General features: G+C 36.3%; 1 protein-coding gene across 2 annotated transcripts in view; it reads right to left on the reverse strand.

Annotated features, from left to right (window-relative positions):
- Nucleotides 1–1,347, reverse strand: part of GlyRS (glycine--tRNA ligase) — a 56,344-nt gene extending 54,997 nt beyond the window's left edge. Inside the window, exon 1 of one of the 2 annotated variants that reach the window (XM_081737222.1) lies at nucleotides 980–1,347. In XM_081737222.1, coding sequence (XP_081593348.1) covers nucleotides 980–1,222 — 243 coding nt within the window. In that variant the 5' untranslated portion in view covers nucleotides 1,223–1,347. The remainder of the gene's footprint in view (nucleotides 1–979) is intronic. The other variant, XM_081737223.1, reaches the window with a different exon arrangement.
- Between the last annotated feature and the right edge of the window lie 11,599 nt (nucleotides 1,348–12,946).

Raw genomic sequence — 12,946 nt, forward strand, 5'->3', positions numbered from 1 at the left:
TAGGAATAAGTAGGAAAGGGGTAGAAACGGGTTAGCTTAAGGTTAGGGACGTTTTCATCCATTTTCATAAAATTAATACAGTGTAATTTCTAGTTTCTAAGTGAGTATACTAGCTGGAGCGAGTATTGTAAAGTTAACCCTTCAACACTAAAGGCAATCAGACTTGGATACTACAAAATTCTTCCTGCGCAATCTGTTAGAATCTCCTTTGTCGAGGTTTATTTTTTAGTAGAGTTATTTCATACCTTTCAGTTTTCGAGGGTTACAGATAGACTGCAAACTTATTGGGTCAGAGCAGGAATGCAGAAGAGTCTGCGCGTCCATTGGGTGCACGTGCATTAGCGAAGGTGAGAAATACGTATAAATGAGGATAGTGGAAAAAACATTTCATATAATATAAAAACATACTCGGTGCGTCTGGAACAGCTTTGCGACACTTCAATTATCACTTTGTACCCTGCCAGCACTTCATCATGTCTACCTTATTACAGTCTGTGCATACCATATTGAAACGAATTTTGACTGATAGTGAAAGTATTGTAAGTGTGCTCTTTCACTATCCTCGATTAAGCGTATACTATCCGTCGCTGACGCGCCTCCTCCCTTCGGACGCAACCCCTGGCTGCCGTTCAGTTCCCCCTGTTGCACTCTTGCACTGATGTTAGATAGCGTTCGCGCTTTTTAGGCCACCTCGCATAAGTTCGTGTTTCATACACTACTTACGCCGTAGATCACACTATATACTTACACTGAGCCCTTCTGAAGTCAATCTGCAAGCAATAATGGAGCTCCTTATTTAGTGCATGCTCTGCTGAAAGAAAGTTCTAACCTCACCTGAAAATGTAAGAAATGTGTCAACATTTGCCAGAACCGGCTGCTCGAGCAATGCCGATTAATTCATTAACCCTCATATGTTTACCAACAATTTTAAATGCCGCATGATCTAAATACACACTACATATAATTGTTTACAACCTACCTGTTCTTTGACAGCTGCTCGTAGAGGAGCTAATAAAGCTTCAATTTGTGGATCTGCCATATCTTTTAATGGAAAATTAAGTTTTATATTTCGCGTTCGCTTAGTACTACCCCAATTACTTGGCAATGAACCGAACTGCGAACTGCAAGACCAGAAAAGTCGTCTGGAACAACAATGCTCGTATTTCACGTAGCGATTCAATAAATTAAACCTTAAAAAGCATACTACAGATAGTCCTTTCATGAGAAGACTACAGATTTTTACTGTAAAAATGTTCTTCTCTCCTTTTATCTGTTTTGATGCTGTAGATATAATAAAATGAGTGAATTGTTCTTGCACTAATCCAGAAACAAATGAATTCCTACGAAACTTTCTACGCCACGCGACTGTCACGATCATGCACGCACAGACAAATGCTCAACCAACTTGAGGTGTTCAATTTTACAATAGCCTCGCTCCGTACCAATCCATACCTACATGACCGAAAGAGTTTGTGTTAACGCAGCAAAATTTCGTTATATAATTACTTTTTGAATTTTTTGCTTTGTGTTGCTGTACGCAGAATTTTGTGAAGGATGGTACGCAATGACCCCCAAGATCCATTTATACCTAGCAATTTCAAACTACCTAAGTATTTAAAATATCTGTACTATAAACACGCAAGGCAGGACAGTCTCTAGGAAGGGCAATTGCCCCCTGGCTCAGTTTCACAAACTCATGCTTTTCATAGATTGTATACATTAAAAAAGAACGTGAAACTCTTATGTCGTTGGACAAGCTCCTGCCTCCCTGGCACAGATCAACTGGGGAACTCTGAAATGACGCTACCAAGGATCTTATAAAATAGAGGATCTGCCCTTACGTATCTTCATCCTATTAAATCAATGAAGCCAAAAAGCAACCGAGCATCGGCACGTCTGATTGTCTACTCTCGTTTCCGCCATGATTGTTGGCTCAAAACATTGCGATCCTATTGGGCGAAATGGACAGAGGTGGCAAAACTGAGACGTTTGGCTTCAAGATTTTGTTGTAAGTGCAGATCCTCTATTTTATAAGATCCTTGGACGCTACTGACACACAGTGGTGATTTCAGTGATCATCTGGAAATAATGCTTCACAAAGATAAAAACTTTCTCCCAAACGAGTGTTCCCGAGCAATTCTGAAATCTTCACTCAGCACACAAATTCATTAAATTTTGGGTATATATGTATTTCCCGTTTGTTTTCATTGTAACTTAAGTCAAAATTAGCAAAACATCAGGTCGCTCGATATTGTTGCGAATATTGATACTCAATGGGTTTCCCTAGAGCCGATGTTATAACCAGGGACGGCACTAGCAATTTTGCCGCTCTGGGCGGTGCTTTCACATGCCGCCATAATGCGCAAACCTTATTTTGACAGATGACGTTCAATTGTCATTTAAAAATAGTGTTGTAAAAAAACGGTTTTTTTCTGTGAAGTTTTTTTTCAATAAAAAACATCGTTCTTTTTCATGTTTTTTTCAAAAATCTGTTTTTTTTCTGGCAACTATTATTTATTGATTTATGTTGCAGATTATTGAAATAATCAACAGAACTTGAGTCGAAGCCCTCGTAACTTACAAATCGTTTGTTTCTTTGAACCTATATGAGCAAAATTGTGTGATTATTCCTTTCGGTCCCAGGTCATTTTTGGCGTTTTCCTACATTTCCAGTTAGTGACTTATTGCTCGAAAACTATTCATTCGATTGATATGGTTAAGGCCTTGTTTTTAAGAAAATGGATGTGGCTATTTTTTGGTGTAAGTTGCATTGCAGTGTTACCAACGGGTGGGAAATTATTGAGGAAAATGTAGGGGTGAAAATTTACAAAAAAATCCCTAACCGAATTTCAAAAAAAAATTGTATCTAGCACCACTGCTGCTATATGGGTTCAAGTCACCTAAACAAATCTTTGGTGTGTTGACAAGGTTCCGTGAAATCCTGAAGTCGCTGGCTTCCATTCAAAGAGGGAAAGAAAAAATTCTGTCATACACCTGAAATTTTGACACTTTTTACGCCTCAGAGGCAAAAATCAAATATGCCGGGGTACAGCTTCTCTAATTATCCTATTGAAACTTTTTATGGTGCGTTCTGTAGAGCTAAGAGGAAGCTTTTAGGTAGTGGTACGTTTGTTTCAATGTAGCCAGTAAGAGGGTAATAATAGAGGGGAAAAGGGAAATTTTCCGAATTTTTCACCTAATAGCGGGAATTAATTGTTTTGGTTGGAAACGCTGCCATCAGACAGACGAAAGCTATCCGAAAATAAACCGTAGTACTCGAAGAATATATCCTACAAGTATCATGGCGATATATAACAAAGTAAACATGAAATTAAAAAAAAATCTCATTCTACCTCAGAAATTCACCATTTTCTTACAATTTCCAGAACATGGTTTATTATAAACCTCAACTGTACTTCCCCTAATTATTCTAGTGAAACTTCTTATGGTGCGCTGTGTAGGCTAAGGATGAGGCTGTTAGACACTGGTACATTTGTTTGAATGTAGCCAACAAGAAGGAAATAATAGAAATAAAAAAGGGAATTTTTCCCAAAATTTGCCCCTAAAATCTGGAATTAATTTTTTTTGTAGCTAGCAACACTACCCCAGACACACAAACTATCTTAAAATAAGCTTTGGTACTCCTCTAATATATCCTACAAGTTTTGTCACGATATCTAATAAAGTAAGCATGTCAATAACAAATATCTCATTCTACCTTAAAAAAATCACAGTTATCGTTTCAATTAGAGAACAAGGTCCACTGTAAACCTCAACTGTACTTCCCCTAATTATCCTATTGAAACTTTCTATAGTGCGTTGTGTAGGGCAAACACAAGACCTTCAGATACTGGTACGTTTGTTCCGATATAGCCAACAAGAGGGATATAATAGAGACAAAACATATAATTTTTCCAAAATTTCCCCCTAAAATCTGGAATTAAAATATTCTGTAGCTGGCAACACTGCAACCAGACAGACGCAAACTATCTTAAATTAAACATTGGTACACCACTAATATATCCTACAAGTATTATGGCGATATTTAAGGAACAAAGCTTCTAATTATCAAAAATATATTACGGTAAAGAGAAAAGCAAGGAAAAACTAGAAAAATCAAGGACTAGAACCTAAATACGAATTTTACGTGCGTCCCCTAATTACCCCATGTAACGATCTGTACTTTCGTTTGTTAAGTAAGGACAAATGCTCGATTGGCATAAGTTGACTTGCACTCGGACGTATAGCTACGGATTTATAAACAAAAATTTCTAATTTTTTGCCCAAATATAGGAGAATTTTAAATTCCCTAATTGGCAACACTACGCGCAGGCCCGTTCAATTGATGTCAACAGTTAGGTATCCATCCGAGGTATCTACCTGGCAAGTCTTAGGGATGTCTTTCTACAATGAAGGAAGCTACAGGGAAAAAAATAAAGGAAATTCGAAATTAGAAAATTCTCCAATTTTTTACTGGGGTGAAATTCGACACCAGAAGAAAAAGAAATTAATATAATAAACTATAGTCCAACCACATTTTGCAAGAATAATATCCCGATATCTTAATTAGTGTCCACACTGGAGCGGATTAAACAAGTGACACACCTGTGTGTGCCACTTTGGCCACCTTGACCACTGAGTATACACTTGATTACATTTTTTTTTACTACTAACTCGTGTTGTTGTTGTAGTTATAGTCTCGACTAATAATAATATCGTTGTAAACAATAACTTTATAAGGAATTTTTTTTTTCTCCTTTTTACATCTTAGTTCCAACACTGTTGGTGAGAAATGTATGGTTTTTCAAAATAAATTTTGGGGTTTTAAGTCTTCGTAGTACTTATTACATTTTACGAACAATTATAAGCAATGCATGAAGTAAAAGAGCACCTCAAACAGTCTTTGCTACAAGTGTTCAATGTGAGATTCATTCACCACACGGCACACATCTAGTCGATAGGCGAGAAAGGCCCATAAACTTTCCGCCATATGGCACAAAACACATTCAATTTAGGGGAATTTCGTTTCAATTGTACCATCTCCTGAGGATTTGCTGACGGAGAGATTCAAACATTATGAGTGTTCACATTAGCTCTTAGGTGAAAAGTCGATTTATCACTGTAGACGACACGATCCAGAAAATCTTCATTGTTATGCAGCAATATTTCTCTTGCGAAATTGGCACGTAAACCGTAGTTTAGGTTTTAGACCTGTAGCAACTGTAAACAATAAAGACGTAGTTGCAAGTGTCTCCTTAATATTCTTCACACAGACGGCTGCACTGTACAGGTTCAGTCTTTATTAAAACACAAAAAGCTGTCTGCTCTCTAGTTTCCACCTTTGCTACTTGCTCTTTCTAACGGCAGCTAGAAGAAACAACTTATGCACATGCGTGCGTACAAAACTGTTTGAGTTGCTCTTTCATTTAATATAATATTTAGAATTGTAAGTTAACTGTAATAGATACTACAAAGTGTCAAAAACCTAATATTAATTTTGAAACACCCTGCATTACTTCAAATTGAGTCATCCTATATTCAGATCCTAGTCAATTTGTCGCCTCGTGCAATGGCATAATTTGCCGCCTCCCCCTTTCTCCAGAAAGAATAAATCTTAGAAGTCATTATTTTAAGTATGCTACTCCAGCATGAACAACAAAGGTGAGGGTAAGTGCAGTTGCACTCAGAAAGGCTTAAATACTTACTAAAAACGCAATTCCGTTGTATCTATTTTTTTCTTTAAATGTTAATCTTTTATGATAGTGAAAGATAAAGCAAACACACCTGCATAGGAAAGATGGTAATCCTTTATCGAGCTTCAATCTCAATGTTTCAGTTTGCAATTCCAGTGCAACTAGCTCTTTTATATTTATTTCTTGATTTTTCTTCTACATCTTCTAACATTAAAAAAAAAAACTTATTTCTATCTTCAATGATAATGAACTTGCTTCTGACAAAAACAAGACTACTTTCATATCAAAACTGTGATAACTTACTAAATGGAACAGATATTCACTACTATTCGAGAATTGAATTCTTACATTTGACAACAATCAAGCAATTTGTGCTCCGATTTATTCGACCATTTGCTTTAGCATTGTTCATGTGGCCTTAAAATAATGCAACCTAAACATAATTTATGAATGTAGTATTCAAATAGAAGGTCAGCTTAGTAAATGTAACTACTATCATCATGAAGTCTGTTTCCAACAAGAAATATTTAATTTCAATAATATACTTATGACAGATTTTGCCGGACCATCCAAGTTTGCCGTTCCACGCAAATGCACGTGTTGCATATATACAGCGGCGTATTTAGGAGGGCTTCCGGGCTTAAGCCCCCCCCCCCGAAATCGTACTTACTATAGTAAAGTATATGAAATATCTTGCAGAATTTTCACATTTTCAGGCAAAGCCCCCTCCCCCGAAAGTTAGCAAAGCCCCTCCCGAAACTAAATCGTAAATACGCCACTGCATATATGATAGAGCCGGCTCTGCATATCATATATATCTAGTCGACAAATTATTTATATATGACATTTAGAAAAATACTATTAGGCAAATTAGTATTAGTTTTTACCTTTAGACAAGTTATTGGAATTTTATACTGTTCGTGACATTATTTTCGTGCTTATTAAAGGCCTGCTTTCATGAAAAAACAAAATTTCATTTCTACTTTTATTTCTTAGTTGATATTGATGAAAACTGCTGAAACCCGAATTGTTAATAGGTATGGTATTCATATAAATTGTAAAATATTTGTAGCGTATCAGTATCTAGCGTTTAATTTATGTTGCATTTTACGGTGATTAGACCTACATAAAAATATTTCATACTTAAATAGACGTAAGATGCATTACAAATGACTATTTGAAAAAAAACGAAATTTAGAAAAAAAACGAGAGGCAATGTTTTTTTTTCTAAAAAAACGTACATTTCTGAAAAAATACGAACCGTTTTTTTTCTATTTACAACACTATTTAAAAACATGTATAAAATGGAAAAGTAAACAAAGAAAATGCACTACCTTTCTGGAATGCTTACGTAATATTTAAACGACTCTATACTGACATAATATTCAGTATGCTCGATTTCGCTGTACATCTGTAATATACAGCAGCGCATACAGAAAATAAAATTTAAAAAATATACTTTAGTCATGACTAAAAATTTTAATTTTTAGGCGTATTTTATGTCAAAAGGTGTTTCCAATAGAGTATGGGGCATGAAGATAATATAGTGAATCAGATATTATGGCAAAGCTAAGTGATTAGCCTAAGCCTTATAAAGTACTAAAACACAATAGAGACATAAATTTAACATACCTTAATTGGAAGAAACTTTTCTTGCTTTGATATAAGCAAATTCCTTTATCACATTCGCGTAGTCCAATGTTTTAGCCAATTTGTGTTTTATTGATATCATCGCTAGACCACTCAAGCGTGTTTCAGATATGGAAGAACGTAGATAGTTTTTAATAAGCTTAAGTTTCGAAAAACGTCTTTCTCCACTTGCCACTGTTAGCGGTAAGGTTAACAAAATTCTAAGTGCAACACTGACACTGGGAGCAAAGTTATGTTCATTAATTATTTTTAAAGTATCTTTTGGTGAAATTTTAGCCTTAATTATAGCTGATAACACTTTCAGTTCGTCTTTCAAATCACTGGGGTTAATATCTTTCTATTCTTCGTTTGTTAAAATGCTGGCAAGTTTAGTACACTTTTCAGACAAAAATTCAGGTGGCATATCTTTAAAATTACTTATATCGTAAAGTAAATCAAAATACTCTTCGTGATATTTAAGTTGTTCAAACGTTTCTCTTATTGATAAGCGTTAGACCTTTGTAATAAAAATCGATCTTGTATCTTGTTTGTGGATTTTCAATAGCTTCATCCTCTGTCTCGCACTGAAACTGTCTCTTCTTCTTTCGACTTCGAGCTTGCACTGTATTACATATCCGTGGATCATCCATATCTAATGCTGATGCCAACTCTGTCGCATCAACTGAGTAAGATTGAAACTTTGCATCATTTCTTCTCTCAAAGTACCCAGATATATTTTCAAGAAATCCTACTGCATCCAACTCATGAGAATCAATGCTTTGAAGATTTTTGCTTACTATGTTTATGTGGAGTAGAAAGTCATATCAGACAACGAGTGAGTAAAGGAAAGGAAAGTAACGCAGCTGGTTTGCTATACACAGAGCATCGTGGGCGACAATTCTATTTGTTCTATTGTCATTACTTATTTGAAGTAAGGCATCATAAACTTCTCCTATTTGATAGTTGAGTCAGAGCATCAATTCGGCTCTCCAACCTTGTGGTGGTTAATGATATTGAAGCGAGACTGCTAATATGTTTCTTTAGTATGGCCTAACGTTGAACTGACGCAGAAAAAAGTCATAAACTTTTTTTAGCTATACAAAAAGTGAAACATTTCTCAAGAAAAAATATGCTATACGATTTACTATATTCGGAATGAACAATTTGTAAATTGGTCAAAAACTCGCTGTTAGAACCTAAATGTCTCTAGATGCTACAGGCTAGAACGGCTTGTCTCAAGTGGGAGTGTACCTTTTGCATACTTGGAACGGAGCGTTAGAACATTACTGAATAGAAAAAAATATAAAAAGACACCTTGTAATCTTATGCACTCTAGCTCAAAATCTTGTCTACGCCGCAGCAAGGGAAATATTGAACGAGATACCTGTGGCTAGTAGTTTGATAATTGAAAATGAGGAGCAATGCTCTGAATTTCCTGAGTGAGTATTTTGTTGAATGTGAGTGAAGCAAGTTCAATTATATTCTCAGGTGAACTCAACTTTTTTTTTCTATGTGAGCCTATTACGAAGCATTATATTTTGATAGTATTCTTTTCTTTTTCAAATTTTGCCGCCCATTAGACTTGCCGCCCTGGGCGGTGGCACTGCTCGATCCCCCCTCGCGCCGGCCCTGGTTATAACATATTAATAATTATAATTTTTATCATTACTTTCATTGAAGTGCTTATCCTAATGACGCAACGAATGTTTAAATACATTCTACAACCTATTCTTCCCGTGCGAAAAACTGTCATTTCAGCTAATGTTGGCACATTTTGAATACGTATTTTATTTATTGATTGATTTAATTTAACAATTTATGTCATACTTTTGATTTTACATCTTAAAATCTTTGACTTCAGAAAAATATAATTGGATGTTTACTCAAAAATCGATTAGGAATTTATTTGTCTGGTTTTGGAAAGGATTTCTGGAGTGAAGATTTCTTCATTTTACTAATGTCATAACTCATGATTTTCACCAGCCAACATTGTATTTTCAAAGCGAGTAAAAGAAAAAGAAGGAAAATGAAATGAAATGAAAATTAAATCTGAGTTTTACGTCCCACGAATATGCCGTCTATACTAAGTGAGACGGTAATGATGAAAATGAATGAAATGGTGGCATGAAGACAGTGGAAAGAAATGGGAGAGCCCTGAGAAAACTCACGGACACGGTGTTTGTCAACCACAATGTTCACTTGGCACGAACTGGGATCGAACCAAGGACCCCCATACATTAGAGGTGAACGCTCTACCACTGAGCTACCCCGTGCCTCCTCAAGAAAAAGAAGAAGTTCGGGTAAACTTTACGACGGTGCTGGTTGGTTTGTCTCAAACTCACTTTTTGTGCCATGTGTTTATCTCATAGAATTGTTGTTTTTGTGTTCTTTTCGTTTAATTCAACTTTTTTCTTGTGTGGACATCCCCGACATCACTATTTTTCTACAATGATTTTATTTCATAACAATTTTGAGACAAATTTTTGGATTTGGGGGGCAAGAATATTTTGCCATATTTCCGTGCTTTCTTGCCATATTTTCTGTCATGATGGTTTAGGTTAGGTAAATATAGGTTGCCGTAAATACCAGCAATTAAACGGGTTGAATTTGTTACTGACAGACTTTCTTTTATTACTCTTAAGGGACGGTGGTGTGATATTATTGTTTTAAATGTACATGCTCCAACTGAAGATAAGGGTGACGATATAAAAGACAGTTTTTACGAAGAAGTGGAACGGATATTTGACCAACTCCCGCGATACCATATGAAGATTCTATTAGGGGATTTCAATGCGAAGGTAGGACGAGAGGATATTTTCAAACCGATTATAGGGAACGAAAGTTTGCATAAGGAAAGTAATGACAACGGTGTTAGACTCGTGAACTTTGCAACATCCAAAAACCTAATCGTGAAGAGTACAAAATTCCCACATCGCGACGTTCATAAATACACTTGGACATCACCAGATGGAAAAACACATAATCAAATTGATCACGTTTTAGTAGATAGAAGAAGACAATCTAGCATAATTGACGTCCGGTCGTTTAGAGGGGCTGATTGTGACACTGATCACTACCTGGTAGCAGCGATAATACGGGAGAGATTATCGTTGAATAAAGGTAATACTCAATGTCCGAAAACGGAGAGATTTAATTTAAAGAAATTAGAAGAGAGCCAGGTAAGAGAGGAATACCAGATTGAAATTTCGAATAGATTCGCGGTTTTAGAAGACTCGGAGTGCACTAGTGTTGAGGATACTTGGATTGAAATTAGAGATAGCATTAAAAGTTCAGCAATAGAAAAATTGGGACACGCGGAAATACGTAGGAACAAACCATGGTTCGACCAAGAATGCATTAAACTAGTAGAGAAGAGAAAACAGGCAAAATTACGGTGGCTACAAAATCCGAATGAAATAACTACACAAAATTTCGCAGATATCAGGCGGGAAACTTCCAAAACTTTTAGAACAAAGAAACGGGATTTTTTGAAAGCTAAAATTAAGGAACTTGAAGATAATAGTAAAAATAAAAATATTCGGGACATGTATAAGGGGATCAGCGAATTTAAGAAAGGCTATCAACCTCGTGCTTATATATTAAAGAAATCTGACGGAACAGTTCTCACTGATACGGATAGCCTCTTAAATAGATGGAAAGATTTCTTTGACGATTTGTTGAACACGCAGCCAAAAACTAATGTGCGTGGAGAAAAGGAGATACACACCGCAGAACCGTATATTCCAAAACCCAATCGAATAGAAGTAGAAACCGCTATAAAGAAATTAAAGAAACACAAATCTCCGGGTGTAGATGAAATTCCGGCTGAGTTAATTTTAGCTGGAGGCGAAAAATTGTGGAACAAGATACACAAACTCATTCTCCTTATCTGGAACAAGGAAGAATTGCCACAAGAGTGGAAAGAGTCAATCATTGTTCCAATTCACAAGAAAGGCGACAAAACTGACTGTAATAATTATCGAGGCATTTCTCTTCTATCAACATCCTATAAAATCCTTTCAAATATTCTGTTAGCAAGATTGACCCCATACGCAGATGAAATTATTGGAGATTATCAGTGCGGTTTTAGACGAAATCGATCAACTATCGACCAAATATTTACCATTCGCCAAATACTCGAAAAGAAGTGGGAATACAATACCCCGGTACATCAACTATTTATTGATTTTAGAAAGGCTTACGACTCGGTTAGGAGAGAAACATTATACAACGTTCTTACAGAGCTTGGAATACCGAGAAAGCTAATTAGATTAATTAAGATATGTTTAAGTGAATCCCAAAGTAAAGTCCGGGTAGGAAAATTTTTGTCCACGAGCTTCCACGTCGAAAATGGCCTGAAACAAGGAGATGCGTTGTCGCCATTATTATTTAACTTTGTGCTGGAATACGCCATAAGGAAAATCAAAGATAGCAACCAGGGCCTAGAGTTGAACGGCATTCACCAGGTTATGGCATATGCTGATGATGTAAATTTAATAGGGGATGATAGGAGAACAGTAGAAATAAATGCAGAGATATTATTAAACGCTTGCAGGGACATGGGTTTAGAAGTAAATGCAGAGAAAACTAAATACATGGAAGTGTGTCGGGACCGTAATACGGCAAATTGTGGAGGCCTTAAAATATTAAATAATACTTTTGATAAAGTGGATACTTTCAAATATTTAGGATCAATATTAATAGACGAAAATCATATTCACGAAGAAATTAAATGTCGACTAAAAGCAGGGAATTCGTGTTACTATTCGGTTCAAAATCTCTTGTCGTCGCGAATTCTGTCGAGGAATTTGAAGCTTAAAATATATAAAACGATAATCATGCCTGTTGTTCTGTATGGTTGCGAAACATGGTCGCTTACTCTGAGGGAAGAACATAGACTGAAAGTATTTGAGAACAGGATCCTGAGAAGAATATTCGGACCCAAGAGGAACGAGAATGGGGAATTGCGGAAGCTCCATAATGAGGAACTACATAGTTTATACGGTTTACCCAACATTGTTAGGGTCGTCAAGTCTAGGAGACTTAGGTGGGCAGGTCATGTAGCTAGAATGGAAGAAAGTAGAAACGCTTTCAAAGTCTTGACTGGTAGACCCATAGGAAAACGACCATTAGGAAGACCTAGACGCAGATGGGAGGATAATATTAAGATGGATCTCGCAGAGATAGGAATACAAAGTAGAAACTGGATCCAATTAGCTAAGGATAGAAGTCAGTGGAGAGCTTTTGTGAACGCGGCACTGAACCTCCGGGTTCCATAGGCCATAGAGTTAGTTAGTTTGTTAGTTTTTAAATATAGGTTAGTTAGGATTATTGGATTTGGGGGGTAGAATTCTTTGCTTAAAATTTTTCGTATATTTTCTGTATTTGAAGGTTTAGGCTAGGCCAGATTAGGTTTGGTTAGTTCAGATTATTTTATTTTTTAGTACTTACTATAGCACGGCCAACAAGAGATGGTCTCTGACGTTTCTTACCACATGCGGTGGGACATTGCAGCTCCTACTTTCATACCAGTGTTACCAACCACGATCACTCTGTCTTATACCATTAATTAAATTGCCACTACAGTTGCACCGAAAAAAAAAAAACCTTGACACGCGGGTAGT

Source organism: Thermobia domestica, chromosome 13 (assembly GCF_964235325.1).
Source record: "Thermobia domestica chromosome 13, izTheDome1.hap1.1, whole genome shotgun sequence".
NCBI classification, from domain to species: domain Eukaryota; kingdom Metazoa; phylum Arthropoda; class Insecta; order Zygentoma; family Lepismatidae; genus Thermobia; species Thermobia domestica.